This window comes from Seriola dumerili, unplaced genomic scaffold (assembly GCF_002260705.1).
Source record: "Seriola dumerili isolate Sdu_G_001 unplaced genomic scaffold, Sdu_1.0 BDQW01000113.1, whole genome shotgun sequence".
Taxonomy (NCBI): Eukaryota; Metazoa; Chordata; class Actinopteri; order Carangiformes; family Carangidae; genus Seriola; species Seriola dumerili.
In genome coordinates, this window is record NW_019174368.1 from 657,273 (window position 1) to 679,841 (window position 22,569).

A 22,569-nucleotide genomic window follows, 5' to 3' on the forward strand; every position below is an offset into this window, starting at 1 on the left:
ACTATTAACTGACAAAGATTAATAACATGTTTCCCAACTGGACAAAATTCCTGAAGCCCTTTCTTCATTTTTCTCTTATAGATGGTCAAGGCGACTATTTTGGTTTCTTCATCTTTGAGGTTTTTCAGTGGTTGGTAAACAACTTATGCTTGCGGTTCGCAAACTCTGCTCCTGCTACTCTGTTTATTGCGGCCACGAGTAGTCTATACCGCCACCTTTGTGACACAGGCTAGTGAAGTGGCTCCAAACCAGTTGATGGAAACATGCGTAATTCACATTTTCTTTTTTTCTTTTTTAAAATTTTTGCAACATTTCAAAAGTTTGCTTCAAATTTGCTTGACAATTATATGGAAACATGGCTACTGATAAACCTAAATTTATGGGAACTAAATTCAAGAACTGTTACTTGTTGATTCCATGGTGCAAATCTCAAGATTTAATTGAACATTTGCTAATCCAAACCACCTTTAGTTACCGCCGTTAGGCTTTTTGTTTTCGCACCAAACATTATGCTGTTTACACTGGTCATGATGGCAGATTTGCAATCAAATTAATTGTAATATTTGAAACAGTGGGTCCTTGATCAGCTTCTCTTTTCTAGCCAGGAGCTATCGACGTTGCCGGTTGAAATGACAGCTGTTGCTAGGAGATTTTACCAGCTCTACTTAAGCTAATGGTAGCTCAGTGAGTTGGTTGAAAATGCTGTCTCCTGCTGACATTTTATTGCTTATCTTACTTGTTTTAAAATTATGTGAAAGGGCTCTTAAATATGCACTTGATGGCTACATACATGATATCCTACTAAAAGATTGAAGCTAAAGCTGTGTGTCCCAGCTAAAAAGTTAGCATTCTCACCAGCCGAAAATATGAAAATAGAGAAACAGTATTGTTCTTATATTGTAGTGTAAAGCTACTTAGTCCTAACATTGTAATTATGATTAAGAAAAATGTGAGGTCAGATTGTTTTTTTCATTTCACCATTAACGTTAACCTCCCCAAATTCAACAAGTGGGTGGGCAGAGCTGTGCACATTAGCCTAAACTGTGATAGCATCAAGATTCATCTTCCACACAGTGGCGAAACACTACACAGTTGATGCGAGTTGTTAAGGGGGCTTTTTTTAATGTAACACGTAACCCCACACATTAATGTATGTGCTCCTTGCCCCTGGAAGTAATGCACAGTTACTACCATAGGTAGTAAGCCAGTCAGCCACATGTGCTAATGATTGCAGTTTACGTTAGAGCAGATAAACACACTGTTTAATCCAGTTCTTACACTTTTGCTGTCGTCTTTCAAGGTTTTAGAAAAACAAAGAAGATGTCACTTGAAATGCCATGTATTCTTACTTCTTACTACAGCCTCAACATGTGGAGAAATATTTGGTTTAACAGGCCCTTCCATGCGTAGCTTTGGTTGCTAATCCATGACTGAATTGTCACAGCACGGGGGAGGGGTTTAGAGAAAAGTCAATTGTACCGTTCCTCTTAAATTCAAATCTGATGCCCTATTTTTGAGAAAACACACCCCCACACACTCAGTATTATAGTATTATACATTAGTCATTCAGTATCATGTAGCTATGTCAGATGACAGCTTTTGACAGAAGGGAGGAGTTATGGTGTATTTCTCTGTAAAACAAAAAAAAAAACGATGAGCAAATGTCCCTCAACATTTTTCACAATTTTTTGCTTCCACCTGCTTCAGTCCTTCCAGCTGTGCAGGGACGGTAAAAAAAAGAGACAAGGAAGCAAGAAAAGGAAAGATGTCCTCTGAATGAACCTTTTATCTAGAATTAGAGAGAGAAGTATTGGTTGACTACACCCCTCCTATACATCCTCTCATCATTGATCAACTCATAACTATGTGCCATATTTTATCTTGCAACACGTACAAGACAAAAACTATCGTGTAACATATGAAGCTTATGATAATGATGATGAAGTTATTACAGTTTTTCTTCCTTTTCATTTGTGAATCATATTGTGTAAACAAGAATCTTTGTTGAACAAAAGTCAAGGCTACTAGTGTTACTAGAGTGCTGATGCTGCAGTCTGTTATTATGTGGATGTATGAATATGTATGTGAGAAATAAGAATAATTTGATCAACTGTTACAGGTACTTTATATAAAAACCTTTACAAGCATGGTCATCTTTGTTTATTTTCAGATAAATGTTATGACCCTTTGAATACAGTTCTTAGTCTGACCACAACAAGGCAGCAGTGTATTGTTGAAGTCATCCACAGTAGCTGCAGCTGAGGCCGCTGAAGACAAGATTTGGTTCAGGGAAGAAATGTTATTTGGGGAGTTTTGAGGGCTTCGATCCAGGAGGAAGCCTCATAATAGGCAATGCAATTATTGCGTGCTGACTCAAGCACTTAAGTGGGTGTAGTGTTGACAGATGTTGTTATGATGCACCAAGAGAGCATTCGAGGATGGATTTAATTCTGGCTGGGTTGCTGAAATTTTAATACCAGGTGCAGCAGGGAGATGACAGCCTGTGAGAGCTTTAGGAAAAACTAACACCAAACTTACTGTTTAGATATTCTAACATGATTTGGACAAAATATGAGCTGCAACTGACCTGTTTTGGGTTACCACGGTCCTAACACACAGTAAATATCTAAAATCTTTAAAAAAAAAACCCAAAAAAACCCCAAAAAGAAATAAGGCAACTTGCTGCAAAGAGTTTAGTCAAGTTTCAGGCCACCTAGTTGTGTCAGTTTAATAGAAATATTCAATGCATGTACAAACAAATGTAAACAAAACTGACTATACTGGATCATTTAGAGAGGGGGCGGCATTTTGTGCCTTTATTGGATAGTGACAGAGGAGAGATGGAAAATCACAGATCATGGTCAATGACTTAAATGCCTCATACTGAATCATCACTGTCACCAACTGAGTCAGTAGCTTTTAGACACAGAGCTCCACTGAACTGAATGTAACAACAGTAGCAACAGACTGAATGCGCTGAACTGAAGACAGAACCAGCACTGTGATACATTCACTTACTGTTGGATGTGCTGAAGTGCATTTAAATGGAGATGTGATTGCTTATCTTAGCTTGGGAAAAAAGTGACTAATCTGTACAGTTAGTGACTGCATAACAACAATTGAACAAAACGATTTTAATCAGCAATGTAATTCATAATTTCCACCAGGATAGTTAAAGCATTCCATTGTGTTTAATCAAACGTATACAGTATGTTAGTGAATCAAACTGACAGTGGCTAATCCTGTCAACTCATATTTTTGCTTAGCTAACAATAAAGTTTGAAAGTAGAAAAACTTAAGGGTTAGGGTTAGAGGCAATTTGTGTAAAAAGAATACATTTACTGTAAATATCTGACAGAAACAACTTCACTGAAAGGCAGAGTGATTAAGAGTGGTTTTGTCAGGCTGTTGCTGTCCATGGTGCTGAAAAAGGATGCATGAGCACTTGTCCAGGCTTTTGTTTTACTTCAGAAATATAGCTAATACTAATTGAATAGCTGCTATCATCATATTAGCCTACTGTATTACTAACAAACATTACCATTTTAAACATTATTTTAATTTTGTATTTCTTTCTATAATATACTGCTGAAGTGGTGAGATGAGGATCAGTGATGGGCTGGACAGCTATTCTCACAGATACTATTTGGATATGTAATTCCATTCATTGAAACGGCCTCAAAAACAGACACTGTAAATAGACTGACTACAATAAAGAGAGTGTAGTATTGTGACAGTATTAGTACATTAATATGTTTTATCATCTGTTTACTGTGTTGCTGTCCATGGTGCTGAATTTGCTTTATGGTCAGCCAGTGGGAGGTGTTGTAATTAAATTTCTCTCATTGTGTCCAGCTGTCTATTGATATATTTCTCCTGTTTCAGCAGGATTCTGTCACTGCGCTGCAACAGTACAGCCCCCCCTCAAATGAAGAGACGTGGTGCAGGGGGTGGGGGGGTGGGGGGGTTGGCGCTGTCCATGGTACTGAAACGGCGGAACTGAGGTCTAAGAGGTTGTATTTACCAAAAATAAAAAACGTTTTATCTAATCTTGGCACGGAAATAACAAGTGAAGGTGATACGTGTGGATACGCAGTAGGAATTTTACAGATAAATCAAAATCCATGCTTTCAGTTATTAAGATCAAGTGAGTTCAGATTTATGAATATAATCAGTCTCAGCGGGATTCACACATTAATTAATTAAACAAGAGTAGTTCAGTGAAATGTGTGCAGTCTTCACGTGCCAGGTTTATCAATGTGCATCTTTAACTGTCGACGTCATGTAAAATGTATTTCGCCCACTTTTGCCAACCTGCCACGTGAGAGAGGAGTAACCATCCTCAGCCGCACGCGAGGTAATGGTGAAATCCTCGTCGCCACGCTTCCGCTTGAAGCAGCCAATCAGAGTGGTGCGCTGCATCTTATATATCCATCTGCTGCCGTGCTTTTCTACTCACTGTCCCCGCTGTCCTATGCATCATTGGCCCGACTAGCACCTCTGATCTAGGCCTACTGCAACCGCGAAGATGGCGGCCCGGGTAAGATACATATGTCTGCTTTCTTTATTTTCCAAAGAAAAACAAAAACAAATCAAACACAATGTGTTTCTGTCGGGTAGATGAGGAAAAACCCAGGGCGCAAAATGTCGGGCGAGCCTTCAAATCTCCAGCAGTCTTAGTAGCTTTTGCGCCTGAATGTCACCGTGACTAAAGAATTTGGTGTTCATTTCACATGATGTTGCAGCTCTACAACACTGGCATGTGTCAGGAAGGATCATTTCCGCTAAGATTGCATAATAGCTCGAGCGTCCGACCCCTCAGCCTGCGAACCGCTGCCTTCGCTGGGAGGATCGCCGCTTAATCCTGGGCTCTGCTTGCCCTTGAGCCGACACGGCCAGTGAAAAGCTTTTATGAGCGATGCATCTGCAAGAACAGGGTGGACGATTTAGTGTGGTAAAGCTCAGAGTGGTCAGTACAGCGCGGCACAACATGTACGAACCGAGCACATAAGCATGCAATTGATGATCCCAGTCAAAACAGTGAGGTCCAGTGCTGCTGCTTCTGCGGCTCTTTTTTGCGGTGGTATACGCGCTGGTTGCGGTGGTGAGCAGCAGAGCAGTGCATGGCTGACTGGTGGGTTGTGTGCATATTCATTTCAGTGGGTGGCTGTGTAGCCTACAACCTGTCGACGTACAGGGAGGATGATGTCAGGTAACCAGTGTCAACCTGCAATCACTCTCGTCTCCAGCCCTACTGCAGAGGAACGCAGAAGCTGTGTCATTACCAGGCAGGACAGAGCTCAGGTCCCTTGTTTGGTATAAAAGCCTGAAATGATCAGACAGGACCTCTGATGTTATTGCAGGAAATATCTAGTTTAGGTGGCAAAACCAGAGCCGTATCTGTTGCAAGACAGGATTTATCAAATATAAATTTTGTTTGTTTATTTATTTGTTTAGTATATTTATTTGTTTTTTTGTTGTTTGTTTGTTTTCCAGCATCTCAAAACCAGCATCCAATGATTTAAAATGAATCATATATGTAATGAATTAGGGAAGGGCAACCAAGCATTTGCATTTGGTGCAGTAAATGTAGTAAACTGATCACCTATAGAGATCCTTCCATCATGTTTCCTGCATAAAAAAAACATTTTGATCTTGATTGAAAACAGGCTGTTGAGTAAAGGTTTTGCCTTATGACTGTTTAAAGAAGATATTCAACATTTTGGGAAATATGGTCACTTTTTGGGAAAGACTTAGATGTTCAGATTAATTGGCAGTCTCATTTCTGTATACTTTAAATATGAGGCTACTGTCACAGCTAGTTAGCTAAAGAGACTGGAAACTAGGGGAAACAGCTAGCCTGGCTCTGTCCAGAGGTAATAAAATCTGCATACCAGCACCTCAAAAGTTCACTACTTAACATGTTATATGTCATTTGAAGTGCTAATGGCACTCAGTAGAGCACATGCCTCTGCCAAGACAGATCTATCTGAACAAACTCATGGATCTCATCTCATAGATCTCAACACCGTAAATTATCTTTGTCTTATTTTTTGCATTATTTACTGAGAAATTGACTAAAGTGTCATCAGTGCCATTTCACAATGTTCCTGCATCCACATCTTTGACAAAATCAGCACCTAAAATTGAATTGGTTCTTCCCTCGCCCACCCTCACTCCTCCACCAAGTTTAGTCCAAATTGGTTCAGTGCTTTTTGCGTAATCCTACTGACAAACAAACAAACAAACAAACATAAACAGGAGAAACATAACCTCCTTGGTGGAGGTAACAATCTTTGTCTAACTGGTGTTATGTGTCAGACTATTTCTTGGTTGAAAGCCGTAACTTCCTGTAGTCTCTGTTGGTTGCCTGGCAACTGTTTAGAGGAAAGAAATGGGGTCTGGCACATAAGCCCTCATAAAATGGCAAATTGTTGTTTTTACACTTATGTTTTCGGTCTTTATGCTAAGCTAAGCTAACTAGCATGTTAGGCGTAGCCTTGTAGTTACTGTAAAGACATGAGAGAGGTATCAATCTGAACATCTAATCTAACAGAAAGCAAATAAGTGAAACAATTCCTTTAAAATGAAGCAGTGCGACCCTTCTTCATAGAACTCATTTCAAAGAACAGTTAGTTGTTATCTCCGCCCAAGAGTGATGTTCAGATTACATTTGAACATTTTTTAAGTCTGTGATGATGAAACCATGAAGTATTTCACATGAAAAAATATAAAATAAAAATGTGAAAAAAGTATACCATTTTGTTTAGCACAACTATGATTTTTCTTCTTTCTTATGCTGTTAATCATCCCAGGACCCTTTAGATTGATCTTATGATGCCTGGAAGGGTCCAGACCACCAGGTTGTGAACCCGCATCCTGTCATTTTATTCTTAAAATGATGTCGCATCATAAAACATCACTTTTGTGACAGCAGGGGGCTGAATGTAGCATCTAAAATCAGTGCTGTATTAACATCTTGTCTATGTCTCATAATTTGCAGGCAGGCTTATTTATGTGGTTTTATTTATTCGAGACTCTTGGTGCCATCATAAAATGAGTGCAGGCAGCATGCACAGTCATGCTAATAGCTGTAGCATTACACAGCAAGACTGTCTCACTGTGCTCATGTTATAGAGGTAACACAAATCATGTGCATTTATGTATAAGGGCACCTTTGTACTTGTACGTTCAATATATTCTTGCAAGTGACTCATTCATAACCTCTCAGAGCAGATGTGCAGATCTCGATCAGCTCATTCACTACTTTCACCATTCAGTTTGTACATGCAAACGAGATATGAAGAGGAGCACAATGGCACCCACGGGTTAATACATGCCATTAGGTTGGTGCTTTTATCCAAAGATAGCTGCTTGGGTTTCGATTTTTATCAGACTTGTCCCAGTGGAAATCTGACTCTGACATTACACCTCTTGTAGCAGTGTAATTACCATGCCAGCTGCTTTTCTCTAATAGCACTAACAGTGTTTTTACTGTTACAGTTCTGTTGAAAAAACAAGCAAAATATGTATTGAGGTGGAGGGAGCCAGTGCACTGAGTTCATTTTTACTGCAGGACCCAGACGTTCCACAACAGCAGCATTTTGTTAACAGTCTAACAGTCTAACAGCAGTAACAGCTGCTGTGTCTTAACAAACTGACCACTGGCTGATTTGTTGAACACAGCACCCAAGGGGGCACGGTCAATACTGCATTGAATGCCTGTGCATTCTCATTTGTCAGGTTTTACATAAGGAACTGGATTTACTTCCTTAAGTAATTAAAAAAAAGAAAACCCTCAATGCTTTTATATTAATAGGAAACCTTAAGGGCAGCTACAAGGTTGCACAAGCTGTATAATGTGAACAGAGAAGAATAAGTCAATGCTTTCAAAAGTAATAAATAATATATGCTTTACTGAGGCTGAGACACTGAATATGATTATTCCCCACTTTGCTTGACACATGTGAATGCCATATACCTTTAAAGCTATGAACTGAAGTAATATTACCTGACAGCCCTTAGTTACTGTTGCTACACCTATGAGGTCTTCCTCTCTCACACGGCACATGTGGTAGACTTGCCATCAAAATTCTTAGTGATTTTTGAAACAATGGGCCCTCTCCTTCACCAGCCTTGTTTATTGGTCACTCATAAGAAGGCTCATACAGATGTAATCAATATGATACAGTATTAGAGTGACAGAAATGATGCACCTGTCCTTCATTTAGATATGAAATGAATGGATCTCAAACTGTCCGCCATATTGACATAAGCTCAGACTGGATTTCTGCATCATGGAACAGAGAAGATTTTACGAATGCATCACACTTCCCTTTGTGAGCATAGATCTTTGTGTGTGTGTGTGTGTGTGTGTGTGTGTGTGTGTGTGTGTGTATGTGCATGGAAAGAGTAGATGCAGTGGTACATTCCTCTGTTTGGTCATCCAGCATGAGTCAAAAGTGTCCATCAGCGTGTTGTTTTACTCCCCCCACGGGCCCAGCAGTCAACACACACACACATGCACACACACACACACACACACACACACACACACACACACACACATATACACAGTCATATACCCTTCACCCTCAGCAGACCATGTACTGTTGCTGGGCATACTGCAGCTTGTCAGAGAGAGTCAAGACAAAACAAACATTTCCACAGGCTGACACCAAGACAGACTCAACATCAGTCTCAAAAGAGAAACTCCTGTGCTAAGAAATGTAACCTGACAGTAATGATAACAATTTAATAATGTATTGATAATGGTTGGTTAATATGATGATGACTACAGGGTGGCAGGAAAGTGTAGTTTGAGTTTTGAGTCAGCCATTGTAGCCTTTTCAGGAAAACAACATCGAACAAAAAACACATTGTCAAAAACCAAGACTTCAGGACGAGGGAACCAGAAGTGCTAAAATGCTAACTAATTTCCAGGTATTAGGACTTACTCCTGCAGCACTCGATCCAAAACTGCGAATTGTTGACCTGAAGGCCTCCTGATCCTGATCATAAGTGAATGAAAAAAATTGATTATTTGAAAGATTTGCATTTGAATGTTTGGGTTAATCAAGCCATAGTTCCTCTAATGACCACAAGGCTGGCTTAAAAAGTTAGTCAGTCACCATAGACTCCCATGGTAAAATGTCAAACTTTACAGCAGAGATAAACATGTTTCCAAGTGAACAGACACCATCTTTGATTCCGGTATCCAGCTCTTATGTTTGTGCTTTGAATCGGTCTAATGTTCAGCTCCACCCATGGAAATTTCACTTCACTAATGAGATTCAGATCAATGTGTGTAATGACAGAGTTGGAGGAAGTGCTGCAGTATTTCTAGTTACAATTTTGTTGCAAGTATGACAAATACCATATTGAGCACCAACAACAGCTGAAAGCAACTAGCTGACCTTTATGCCTTCTCTTCTGCAGGTAATTAGCTGGAGGAGATAATTAGGTGGGTCAAAGACCATATCAAGTAATAAATACTTAAATAAAACCGATCATAATGGAACCCCTGGTCTCCATTAGGAAAAATCTTTGATCTCATAGACAGGCAATTTGCCCAAGGGTGTTCGAGAAAAATTCTTTCATAAATCATCTCTCCCAATTCTCACTTCAAAGCAGGTGATGGCCTTTCAACCATCTGTCTGTTGTTGAGTGGAGTCATACATTTTTCATGGCTTTATGGTCAGGAAAGCTTTCAGTGGGGAAAGAAAGTATGTGTATGAGTTAGTCTGTGTGTTGACAAGTCTCTGGTACTGACTTTCCTGTATGTGCTGATTTTCCCGAAAAAGGGAGTTTGTCATTGATGCCAAAATAAGAAACACTGTGGTTTGCCTGTTGTGAAGCTGACCTGAGGCTGGGCTGTGTCCTGTTTTAATCTGTCACTGACTGTCCACCCATGTGGGCAGAGACTCAGTGTACACACAGCTGTTGGCTTGTCATTGTGCATCGGATCAAACACAGTTTTAACTATTTACTGATTTATCTTTTGAAAACTTGTTTTTTTTGTTACCGGTTTCAGGAAATTGAACTGACAATTAGCATTTTGTAGAGTAGAAAGTAAAACATTGTTTTTGTGCCTAAAACTGCACAAATCACAAAAATAATGAGTGGGAAATGTTCATGATCTCAAGAAGGAAACCTGTCTGTTAGCTCAGAGTGTAGAATTAGCTGTTAGCTTCATTGATATGTACACAGCTCAGGATTTTGCAAAGGCTTAACTGCACAAATAAACAGCAGTTTTGAAGTTTTGCTATTGCTGCATAGCTAATGTTAGCATTAGCAGCTGTTTAATTACCAGTCTAGACGAGAGCTTCAGCCACTGTTGCGCCCTGAGCAGTGCTACCTCTTCAGGGAAGCCTGGACTCAACAGTGACTCATTATCTGAGAGCGATGAGACAGTCCAGCGGGACTTGAGCTAACTGGTTAGCATGCTAACTTAAGTAGAAGAAAAGAAGTGATAGAAATAGAGGCAAAACAATAGTTAACACTGATGCTGCTTTGCTGGAGACAGCTCTTGGCGTGTTCAGTAAATAAAGTTTGATGCTGAACTCGCAACGTTTCTTATAGACTGGTAAGTAAACAGCTGTTAAAGCTAACGTACGTAGCGATGGCAAAAAGTTACAAATAGCTCATTTAAGGCTGTTTAATGAAGGCTCTGTGTTTCAGTATGGGACTCAGTGACAAGTGGTGAGTGGTTAGCAAATATTCAGTCAGTTAATAATAATTAAAAGTGAATAATGGAAATAATAAGAACTTGTGGCCAGTAAATCTTTAAGATATACAGTTTTTATCTAGGACAGATCCTTAATTTATGACACACTGCACCTTTTAGATTGAGATGCATGTGGGTAACCAGTCTGTCCACAGTCTTCTGCAGTTTGGTTAGACTTTAATGGATGTATTGATCTGCAATGTTAAATGCTAAATTGACCTGGTTTCACATAGGGATTTTCCGTCTTTAACTTGTGCTCTGAAGTAAACACAGACAGTATTCCTCCTCCTCCAAACAGACTCTGTTGAAGGTCAGGGAGGAGCAAAAAGGGTCAGTAAGACGGTGGGACAGAGCCTGGCTGTGGTGAGGATTGAAGTAATGACCTTTTGTCCACTAGGCAGTTTCACCGGCCATCTGGCCTTCATAAAGCCGCTGGATTAGAGAGAAGCAAGTCAAGACTGAAGCATGTGAACTTGACAAATGTTCAAGAATAACATGGTTAAACCCATAATTACCCAAAACTTACCATACTGCCTGATTTATGTTGTAATTACTGGTTACTGTGTTGTAGAAACATCTTTGTGCTTTTGGTTTTTGGACCTTTTTCTCCTCTGCATTAGACAAAATCTCCTTTTGTGTGTTTGGGCAGAAAGAGGCTTTTTAACCCTTTTTTTTTTTGGCAGACATATATTCTGTTTACTGCTCTAACAGCAGCTGTGGTGGGACAGTATCAGACGTAAACAGCTTAACTCGAATTAGAAGTGTTGGAGTGTGGACACTAACTGGGTTACTCTGGGAAAATAATCAGTGAAATACTATAATGTGCTGCCGGGACATATTTTTGTGGGCCAACCTGGATGTTAGCATCACCCTGATTCCCTGGACAGAAAGCCACTGGGATTTTTACATTGGCTTTTGGATTACTGCAGAAAATAAACTGTGACGAGCAAAAGTTTATGATACTAACACATTTTGTTCAGCAGGACAATCCACACTAATGAACACAACAAAGCTAACTGCTATAAACCAATTACACCACCGTCACATGACTTCAGCGTCACCATGCTAAACTTCAACTTGTAGTTTGATTTAGCTCTGACTTCTTCTACAAAAACCTTTCCTCTTATAAAGTTAGTTACAGTTTGTAAGCGCGTGAGTATAAAATCAACGAGGCCATAAAGGTGGACTGGTGAGTCGATCAGGTTTCACATCCCCGACAACCTCTGTAGTCACATTTAGACACTTGTTAGCAACCGGTCTTTTTGTAAAAGCTTAAATAAACCAGGACTGGGTTATTTACTGACAAATTTTATGTCGTAAAAAAACGTGAAAATGTCTTGAGCTTGTGTTATCCACAGATCTTATTTCATTTGTCTAACAAAAAACACATTCTAAAAAATCAAGACTTCAGGACGAGGGAACCAGAAGTGCTAAAATGCTAACTAATTTCCAGGTTTTATTCCTGCAGCACTCTATTGAAAATGTAAATTTCGATATTTTATTCGTGGGTATTTCCAGCCAACAAATTCAATTTAACCTCAGACAATTGGTGTCATGCCTGAAATGAAATTCTTTTCATTGCTGTCCAGATTTATTCAGTCTTCCAGCAGAACTGCGTCTGTGCTTTCAAGGACAACCTGGTCGATCTAATTGTGTCGAAATCAATTGACGGAGCTGTGGTGCTTGTGATCCCACAGTCAGAGAAAAAAGACGCCTACTTATGTGATGGAACAAGTGAGTGGGTTACAAAAGATGGCAGCTCTCCTGAGTGTTTCTTCTTCACCGTGGTCTCTTTCTCCTTAATAAAGTGAGCAGTTCATTTCCCTCATAATTTCCCTGTAGTTCACGCATCAATTTTTCTGCAGCTTTTGCCGAGCCTGTTATTTGATTCTCTGCTCCAGCCTCTGTTTTAGCACCCACACCCAGTTTCAGATGTAGCAGACTGCAGAGCTCGGAGCCTGTTAGACCACCTCCGCTGCGCCCTGCAGTCGCCTCTCCATCTTTTTTGCAGCCATTCTCTCCAGTCTTTCTCAGGCTTTCCCTTCCTTCGTTTACTCAGTTCCTTTCCTTTTTTTTTTTGACACAACCAAACACATACACTGTAGATCATTAACATTAACAGCAAACATCTTTGCCACTTAAGTTTTGTATTTTGTAGTTTGGCAAATAACCTTGAAACTGTAATTAACAGCTAATTGATGTTAGTGCGACCTGCATGCTAACAAAGTGGAACAATGAAGTCTGATTGTTGTCCCTGTGCCACTCTAACCCCACCCCAATATTCAAATATTTTATGACTGAAGCTTTTAAGCCCTAAAGATAGTATTCAGGACACACCTAATCGTTCTATAAATGATCACATTTTTTATTTCACCTATTTATGATAATATGTATTTATTTTTACATTTTTAAAATCATCATTCTAATTCTAATACATATAATTTTTCTAGTAGAGCTGTTGAGCAAATGTTTCACAACATCAGACGACTGTGTGACATGATCTATGTCTCTCCATTGATGGATGGATTTTGGCAGCTTTTATTGACATGTTTTTATCAGTAAGGTCGTCCCATAAATATAGTATGTAGATGCCAGCAGACAGAGATTGTGTAACAACAGCAGCTTCTTTTATGTTTCATGTTTGAATGTGTGCGGATATGTGTGGGCACGATCCATCTGTATGAAAACCTCATATGTGTGTGTACAACTTCTATACATGCACAGTGTGTGTCTGTGTATCATGTACCTACGTGTTTAGTATGTGAGTGGCTGTATATCTGTGAATGTGTGTGTGTGTGTGTGTAGGAATAGTTAATCTGTGGCTGTCTCAGTGCGGGGCCTTCCTCTGTGAGCTCTGAGCTGTAGCTATATTTAGAGAACCTCTCTCAGCTGTGGGGCAGCCAACGCTCACATACAAACACACTCACTGCAACCACACACACACACACACACACGCACACACACTCGCACGGCACACAGCCGATAAAAGGACACACACCGTACAAACAGAGTGAAACACACCTGCAAATACACACACCGTGTACTGTCGTGTCTCTGTGTGAGCCTGTGTGTGTGTTCAGTGAAGACAAAGGCAACATTCAGAGTGTGTGTTGGTGTGTTTTGTCTGCTCTGTCATCAGGCTTTCTACAAGCAGACTGAGCAGGAGAAGCCCTGATAAAGGCCATCCAAAATCACAATATTATTATTATTATTATTATTATTATTATTATTATTATTATTATTATTATTATTATTAATGGACCATATATGAGAATAAGGACTTGGCAAATGTATGTAAAATCACAAAAATAAATAGAATTGATTTTCAGTGCAATATACAGTGTTGTACTGCTGTGAATTTAATAATTACTTTTGTAAGATTTTAAGTATGCCTACAGTTTACTCAGAGTAATTAAAGATTAAAATATGTTAATATTTTGGTAACTACACTTTTTACTTTATTGCCACGAGTTGATTGAGAGGCCTCTGACATTTGTAGGGTTATGATAAGGATATATATAGAGAGATACGTATATAGAGAGTTAGGCGGAGCCAGGTACTGCCAAGATGTAGCCTTGCATTTTACCAAACAGACATGAGAATGGTATTTAATCAATTCTTGACAAGAAAAAAATAAAGCATATTTCCCAAAATGGTGAACTAACCATATATGACAGTGGTTACCAAGCTGAGGGTGGACCCCTTGTGGGGGACCAGAGTAAATGCAGTGGTCACACATGACCAGAGGGGACATTTTGACTTGTTAAACACAGGTGCAACTAATAACAACACTAAATGCTGCACTGAAGTAGTTGCTGGATTAAATTAAGGCTATAAGTTCCACCTGTGCATTGACTCGTCATAGCAGAAGCAAGGCAGTGAATTCTGTTTGACTTCCAAAATACATTAAACAATATGGTAATATGATTGTGATTTTACTCCCCATAGTTAAGATAGCTATGGTGAGTGGTTAATGGTATATACAATGTTCATGGTGCACTGTCCTGAAACTGAAAGGTCAACCACTGACACCCAACTAGTTTTGGCGTAAGCAACTATTCATCCGGTTTATCTTGTGTCAGCTTTCAGGCGTTGACAAAGAGAGTTTTAGCACCCACGTTGACAACATCTTTAGGGATTCTACTTCATAGTCATATGAAAGATACATGTTTGGCTGTTGTTTACAACATTTTCATTCTTTGCAGCCGAAAACCTTTGATTTTGCTGACACAAACAATGGGTGCTGTTTCGTGTGTCGCTTTTTAAATTGCGTAGAAAGGTCGGGTGCAGTTCAAGTTTTGAAGTGTAGCTGCTGATAGATGATGACCTCTGAATAAATGACACTTGAAGCTGCTTGAGCTAATGTTCACTTCACTGACTGACAATTTTAGGTAGGAGATTAAAAAGCGCTCAACAGTGGATGAACAATTGGTTCCTCACCCAAAATAGGTCCAAAGCTAAACATGGCTGCAGCAGATTATATGAGTTTAATAAATGGTCCATGTAATAATAAACACTGCCCACTTTTCTGCAATGCATTTTTGCCTCATAACAATGTTGCTTTACAAGCCCAGTCAGTTTTTAGTACCTATTTTACATGTCTTCTCTAATGTTTGAAAAAGATTTAAATATGTAATTAATTATTTTTTTACACTCATTGAAGTGCCCCTGAATAACAGACACTCAGTTGTAACATATAAATCTGACAGAGAAGCACCGTCACTCCCATGAAGAATTACAGCAGCGTGTGCCCTGAAACCTTCTTCATTTATCACCATCTTTAATAGTGGACTGCTGAGAAATTACTTAGTGTGATTTATTTAAATGGGAAAGTGAGCTGGATCTTATATGCAGCTTATTAATTTCATAATGTGCTGAAGAGTGGGCTGATGACAGAGATTGAACGTGTGTCAGGTGCGGTGCCAAGCAGGTGCTGGACAAGAGTTGGCTTTGAGTGTTTCCTGTCATTTAGAGCCTTGTTTGTGCTTCACGTCTAGTGTTTCTACATGTTATTGCATAAATTCCAAAACACAGTGCAATGCACACACAGAGCTGACGCGTTGACTACAGAGCTCGACTCATATTTCATTCACTTGGATGGAAATGGGTTTAAATGTAATTACAGTAAAGTAAATGTAAATTCGTTTGACATTGATTTTTCTGATATTTTGTGGCAAGATCTCAAAGACGAACTGAGCTCGGAGGCTGAGAGGCTTTGGTTTAAGTGGCTAAGATTGAAGGTTTGTTTTTAAGTATGTTTTCTAATACTGAAGAAGTGAAGTGTTTATGTGTGCTCCTGTGGGGGGAAAACAAAACTGTCATTTCCCGTAATGGACTGTCATGAAATTCTGCCAGTGTAAAATTCATTAAATTGTTTACCAAATATCCAATAGCCAACCAGTCCTCCAACCTGAACAACCATGTAGGTGGTTTTTTTCCAACGCTCTGTTACAACCCATAGGAGTGTCTCCTGAAATAGCGCCCCACTGCTGCAGGACTAGACCTTGGTTGTCATTGTTACGATACTTAACACGTGGACTGTACCGACAGTGGCGTACCTGCTTTCGTCACCATGGTAACTATGACAACCTAACAATTTGGTTACATTTAGGTACAAAAACTACTTGATTAGCTTTAGGAAAAGACAGCGATTTGGGTTAAAATAAGTACTTCCTCAACATTAAACCATCTTTGTTGTCATGGTTACAATATATTACTTTCACATAGGAATAGACAGTCTCCCAACAGCAGATTTTCTAACAGCATGACAAACATAACCGACTGAAAGTGATGTAGTAAATATGTATTGTATACTGTAGGTATATATCTTTTTTTCAGGAAAACTGAAATTAAAATTTTGTATCTTCAATTTTCTCTGTGTTAAATCCATATTAAGTGTTAAAACATTAAATCTGCACTCCACAAACTGCTAAAAATCACATTTGACCTTTTATGGTTGAATGGAACCTCATTATCGTAAATGTGAAGTTGTGTTTTGTACTGTCAGTCCAATATTCAACCTCCTTTCAGCACTGGTTTGGCTAATATATTTTAGGAAAATATCTGGTTCTGTAGCCAGCTTGATGCTTCAGTATCTTCACCAGCTAGCTGCTAACTTTGTTCCTAATCAACAGGCGGTAAAGTTGCAGTTTGTGAAACCGAAAACATTGAGCTGAAAGACACTAAAGAGGAACTGTGGAGATCTGCTGAGTTGGGTGATAATGTGAGCAATTCCTCAACAGAACCATATATTTTAAACCTTTTGTTGTGAGAAAGCAGACCCATCGATTGCCAGAGCAGACATCTGACAAGATACACCCTGAGGCACAGCAGGATGAATAATTCAATGGGATAGTTGGAATAAGAGGAATATTTAGAGTGAGATGCAGCGATTGACCGCAGTGTTCTCCTGCCACTCCCTGCTGCTGCAGTTTTACACACAGCACACTGCCAAAAGAGAAGAAGAACATTTTTAATAATATGTTGAAGAGACAACAGATTTGTTCCATGCTCAAGGGAGGGAGGCATGATGAACAGTAAAATAATCAAAAAAGTGTCCTCATTAAACATGCAAGGGAGAAATTTGATTCAGGGTTTTATAATGACGAGCCACCAGAGACTAAAATTGCTGAAGATAATGACGTTTGCTGAAGTGAGCTCAGACACAATTTCTTTCTACAGACGAGAGATTCAGAAACTGAATGAAGAGGTGACCTTCTTTCTCTTTGTGGGAAACTGGAAAACACAGCCCCGTAACCTCTTAGAGCAAACCTGTTTTAAACCTAATTTACATCAATTCACATATGTAAATGTATTAAGCTTATAACAGAAGAGCTTCAAGGCCAAAATGCATTTATGAGACCTCATTTGAAAGGTAACATATTTTAGTTTCTGAAAATGTGCTTGTTTTGCATGTGACTACAACCCAACCTAAACTGCATCAGCTCATACATGGTATTTTTTTTTTGTATTTTTCAGTCCTTGCCTGTAAAATAGTCATATTACATAATTACCAATAGTATATACTTTATACAGGAACAATGAAAAAGCTCCATAATACCATTTTGATTTTTGTGATCTGTGGACCCTTACGGACTAAAGGAATACAAATAATAGAGGAATGGAGCAAGAATTGGAGTTCTACACGTCTAAACAGTAGGCAGTCACCACGCTCCACTGGTACAGAATGGTAAAATGAACTGAATATTTGAATCCTATAGACTCTAACCGATCTAACGAGGTGCAGCCTGTCAATATTGACAAAAGTTTACTCCTGTTCAGAACCTTTGACTGGGCTCGTATATGGGCCGGCGGGCCCTATGGTGCTATTTTTAGGTTTTGCTCTTGCTACATAGCCATCATTAGCATTATCAGCAGTTTACTTGCCAGTCTAGAAGAAATGTTGTGAGTTCAGTATCAAACTTCATTCCGTTACTCACCAAGAGCTGCGTCCAGAGGTGGCAAAGAACGCCAATGTTAACTATTGTTCACGATGTGTTAAGTGAGGTGAAGTGTGTGTGGAGTACAGCTTCCCTTTTCTGGTGTAGTGCATATGGATACCTGTATCATTTTAGATGTGCGACGTAACTGATGACATGTGAAGACATTATCATCTGTACCATGTGCCTGCTTTTTATTGAGCAACCCAACATAAGACCTCTGAGAGAAATGATATTTAATACTTTTAGGTTAATAACACTGATTGGTATTGATTGGTTGTATTTGCAATGGATCCACCAAGGAAAACCCGAAGCTACCTATCTTTGTGCTAAACTAAACTAAGCTAGACTGGGTTCAAGATAATCTGTATTATCCCAGAGGAGCAACTTGTTGCACACACAGCAGTAAATAAATACCATAAATACAATAATCACACGGATCAACCTACACAATTTACACTAAAGACAAAGAGTAAGATAAGATTGATCGAAAAACCAATGGTAGCAGGGACAAATGGGTTTTTAAGTTTATTGGTCCTGCATCTAGCCATAGTATATTTGCGACCAGATGGGAGCAACTTACACTCACTGAACAAGGGGTGACAAGCTAAGCTAAGCTAACAGGCTGCTGGCTCCAGCTACATATTGATTGTACAGACATTAGAGTCGTATCAATCTTCTTATCTAACTCTTAGCAAGAGAGCTAGAGCGTATTTCCCAAAATGTGAAACTATTTCAAGCCAATATTTCCAAGCATTCATAACACACAGATGCATAAAATGAAAAAATATAAAATGGTGTTCCTATCCTTTTCTGCTCTTATAAAGATATTTTCCTTGAAGTTGCACAACTGCTGTACAAGCAACGTGCATCCCTCTGCTGTTCCTCATGAGGCAGCTCAGAGCTTCCTCGAGGCGAAGGTAGACACGGGTCTGCCCAGAAACTAGAGCAGGAAGGCAAACAGGGAAACTCTATGCAAAACAGCTGGTGTTACCTTGTGTTTCCTCTGACATTGTTCCACTACCTGTGATGTTTTGTCTGTTTGAGCATGCCAGCTAATGCAACCTGATCCAGTCCTAACAGAACTAACCGTAGACGAAACATAAAGTAAAAATTCCCGGTATTCCCAGTATGGTCACCTTGATGTCATTTCTCCTTTCATCCATTAACAGTAAACATTTTCCCATCAGAGCACAAAACCAGGTTCTTTTCTCTGTATCCATGTCTCTTACCACAATAAGAGAGTTGGCACTTTGTTTCTTATGAGGGGAAGATGAACCCTGTGATAAACTGTATGTTTGGCATGGCACTCTGCATATGGCTCACATCATCATACCACTACCAGATTGGGGGTGAGACTTGGAAATGGATAATATGTAACTATGGCAGTTGGAAAAGAAAACATATAAAATGTTACAAGATAAAATGCTGAAAAATGGTATTGAATCCAATCAAAGCAACCCCCAGCTCTGGCTTGCATGCATCTGTCACCATCCCAACTTGCCACCGCAGCTTCGCACCTCAGCCTCAGCAGCTTGCTGCTCTAAGTCCCCCCCCCTGTCTCAAATACTGTCTTCTGTCCTTCCTCTCTGCTTGCCTACGCTGGCGCCCACAAGGTCGTAATATTTTTCAAGGTATGTATGGATACACACTTGTTAAACTCTCAAAAAGAGCTGCCATCTTCCTCATCATGTGGAATATATTTGCTATTTCTGCCCGGTAGCGTGCTGTCTGTCTGTGGCTCTCTGTCCGGAGAGTTGGTGGTATAGAAGATGTGCGTCACTGCTTTCAGCCCCCCTGCTGCAGGCTGGATAGCTGGCTAGCACCTCAGGAGCCAGGCAACCATACACATAGCAGCAACCCTAGAGTGTCTGGCACCATTGCAACCCAGTGACTGAGCTGCAATGTCAAGCAAGGTGTCATATGCTGACTGATTGGAAATGCTAACTCATTAGCATCCATCAATCAACTCCCCTTGTCGCACTACAACTTGCACAGAAGGTGTAGTCTCTGAAGCCCAGAACAAAATGGATTTGTTCCATCAGGAGCTTGCCATTTTGATTCAGGTGGCAGGTAGTCTGATACAGAGTTAACATAGTGAGGTAGATTGGTATTACAGCACATTAGCCACATTTAAGATTACAACAGAGGCTGTGGCCAGTGTGGAATCACCACAGTTACAATGGATTCCAGTCATGACAAGTTTTCGTGGTGAAAGAATTAAAGAAAACTTTTCCTTTGCACAATATGTTTCAGTTGGAGGTCTGGATGGGTCCAAATGTTTGTTTGTGATCTGAAATAGGTCAAACCTAGTCACGTCAAGTCAAGTCAAGTCAAGTCAAGTCAAGTCAAGTCAATTTTTATTTGTATAATCCCCCAAACCTGTCATGTAATTCTTTGTTCTTTTTTTTCTTTTTTTTTAAATAGACCCGAGATACACCAGAGGATCATTGGACCCAATCCAAAATGTAGTCAGCACACTACAATAGAAAGCGAATACTGGCAGCACCATGCATGAGTCAGCTTGCTCAGGCTATGTCCACACTACTATGTTTTCATTTTAAAACGATCTCTGTCCAGACGACTGTTTTAGCTTCATATTAGAAACGATCTCCATCCATACTATCACACCTGAAAACACACACATACATGACCATTCACGTACACTGGGCGTGCCAGTGTAAACAGGAAGTGGATTGTCTACTCTGCAGTTGATTAGTTGCAAAAAATGCTACAAATGAGGAACAGCAAAGACAGTTGTAGCGTTAAAATGCAGAATTTAACTGCACAACAGCTGCTAGCAAAGACAAGAATTCTGTTTCAGGTGTGATTTGCAAAGTTTTTATGGACATTTTGATAATTCTCTTTTTGCCGTGAAAACCTTTAACTATTGGAATCCGTTGCAACTGAAGCTGAAGTTCTGTTATCAATATTTATAAATGCCTGTATTACATTATACATTAGCTTGTTGTCATCTTGTACTAGCATGTCAGCTACAAAGTCAGTTGAGCAGGATTGGTCGTGACCTTTAAGAAGTTCCTGAGCCCATTAAATGATATGGACTTCATCTTGAGCGTGGAGATTCTGGAATTCTTTAAACTTTAATTTCCTGGGGAGAAAAACATTTGAACAACTGACCTTCAGAAACTGTATTTCTGAACAAACACAGTGTAGGATTTTAAATAAACCATGTCATGAAACTTGATATTCATTGTTTTCTAGGTTACCGAGATGCTTTCTAGGGCATCCCATTAGTTTGTATTTCAACTATTTCATGATGCTTTGGCTCTTTACTCCCTTCTGTATCGTCCATATTGATTTCTGTGCCACTCTGCTGTCCTTGCTGAAAGCAATCTTTCTCATCTCCATTACCACAAAATGTTTTTCATCCTGTATCTCATTTATATTCTGTTCCACAAGGGGAAAGATTTTCATTCCCCAGTTTGTGGCACACCCTGTTCAACAGAAAAATGTCTTTTATTGTCTATAAGTATATTTAACATATTTGCAGATAAGAATATTCCGGATATCTGCAATGACATTTGGACCAATCAGAGTAGCTCCGAGTAAGACCTTTGGTGACTGTTTCTAAGTGACTATATAAATATCTTCAAAGTGTTCCTGAGGACTTTTGACTATTTGGCTGGAAATGCAATCAAATGCGAAACTTAAAAACTGTAGTAATCAATATTTCTATATTAACAATAAATTTAAAAATTTAAAATTTACTGTGTGTAATATGAAAGAGGTTGCTCTTCATGACTAATCTACCTAAAACTATAGTCTATCTTGCGATGATCTCACACCAGCTGCGACACCCGTCAACATGTTGACGTTCCGACTGTACTCATATGTCGATACACACCCATCTTCAAACGCTGCCTTCATTTTGATCTCAACTACACACCTGCAAAGTCACCTGACTGTATCTTTAAAACCCTAACATGCTGAACTAGCACTTATATGCACTTTCGATACACTTCTTTACCTGATCTTTTTGCATTTTGCCTTATTGAACAGATTTACTACTTAGTACTTAGTTTAGTGTTTTCCCTCACTTGTAAGTCGCTTTGGATAAAAGCATCTGCCAAATGAGTAAATGTAAATGTAAATCTTGCATGATTGTGACGCTATTGTTGTGCCAAAATCTGTCCACAGACATATAAACACCTGCCAAAGAACTCAAAGCCTCAGTAGTTCCCGCTACAGTATGATCTCCGGGACCACAGTGCTACAGCGACGCACACACAAACACACACACAGACTCACAAGGTGAAAAAACACAAGCCACGCTGTCGCAATGCTCCTCAGCTTTGTAGTGTGTTTCAGTGCATTGTTGTAGTTTCATGGGCCGCAACTTTACCGTTTTGTCGACTTTACAGTCCAGAACCACAACTTTAAATG

At 39.5% G+C, this 22,569-nt stretch overlaps 1 protein-coding gene across 2 annotated transcripts in view; it reads left to right on the forward strand.

Annotated features, from left to right (window-relative positions):
• The first annotated feature begins 4,450 nt into the window (after positions 1 to 4,450).
• The window catches only part of LOC111223780 (vesicle-fusing ATPase), a 38,098-nt gene continuing 19,979 nt past the window's right edge, over positions 4,451 to 22,569 (forward strand). Inside the window, exons 1-2 of one of the 2 annotated variants that reach the window (XM_022748047.1) lie at positions 4,457 to 4,540; positions 19,782 to 19,799. In XM_022748047.1, the coding sequence (XP_022603768.1) occupies positions 4,529 to 4,540; positions 19,782 to 19,799 (30 nt within the window). In that variant the 5' untranslated portion in view covers positions 4,457 to 4,528. Of the gene's footprint in view, positions 4,541 to 19,781; positions 19,800 to 22,569 lie in introns of both variants that reach the window. The other variant, XM_022748048.1, reaches the window with a different exon arrangement.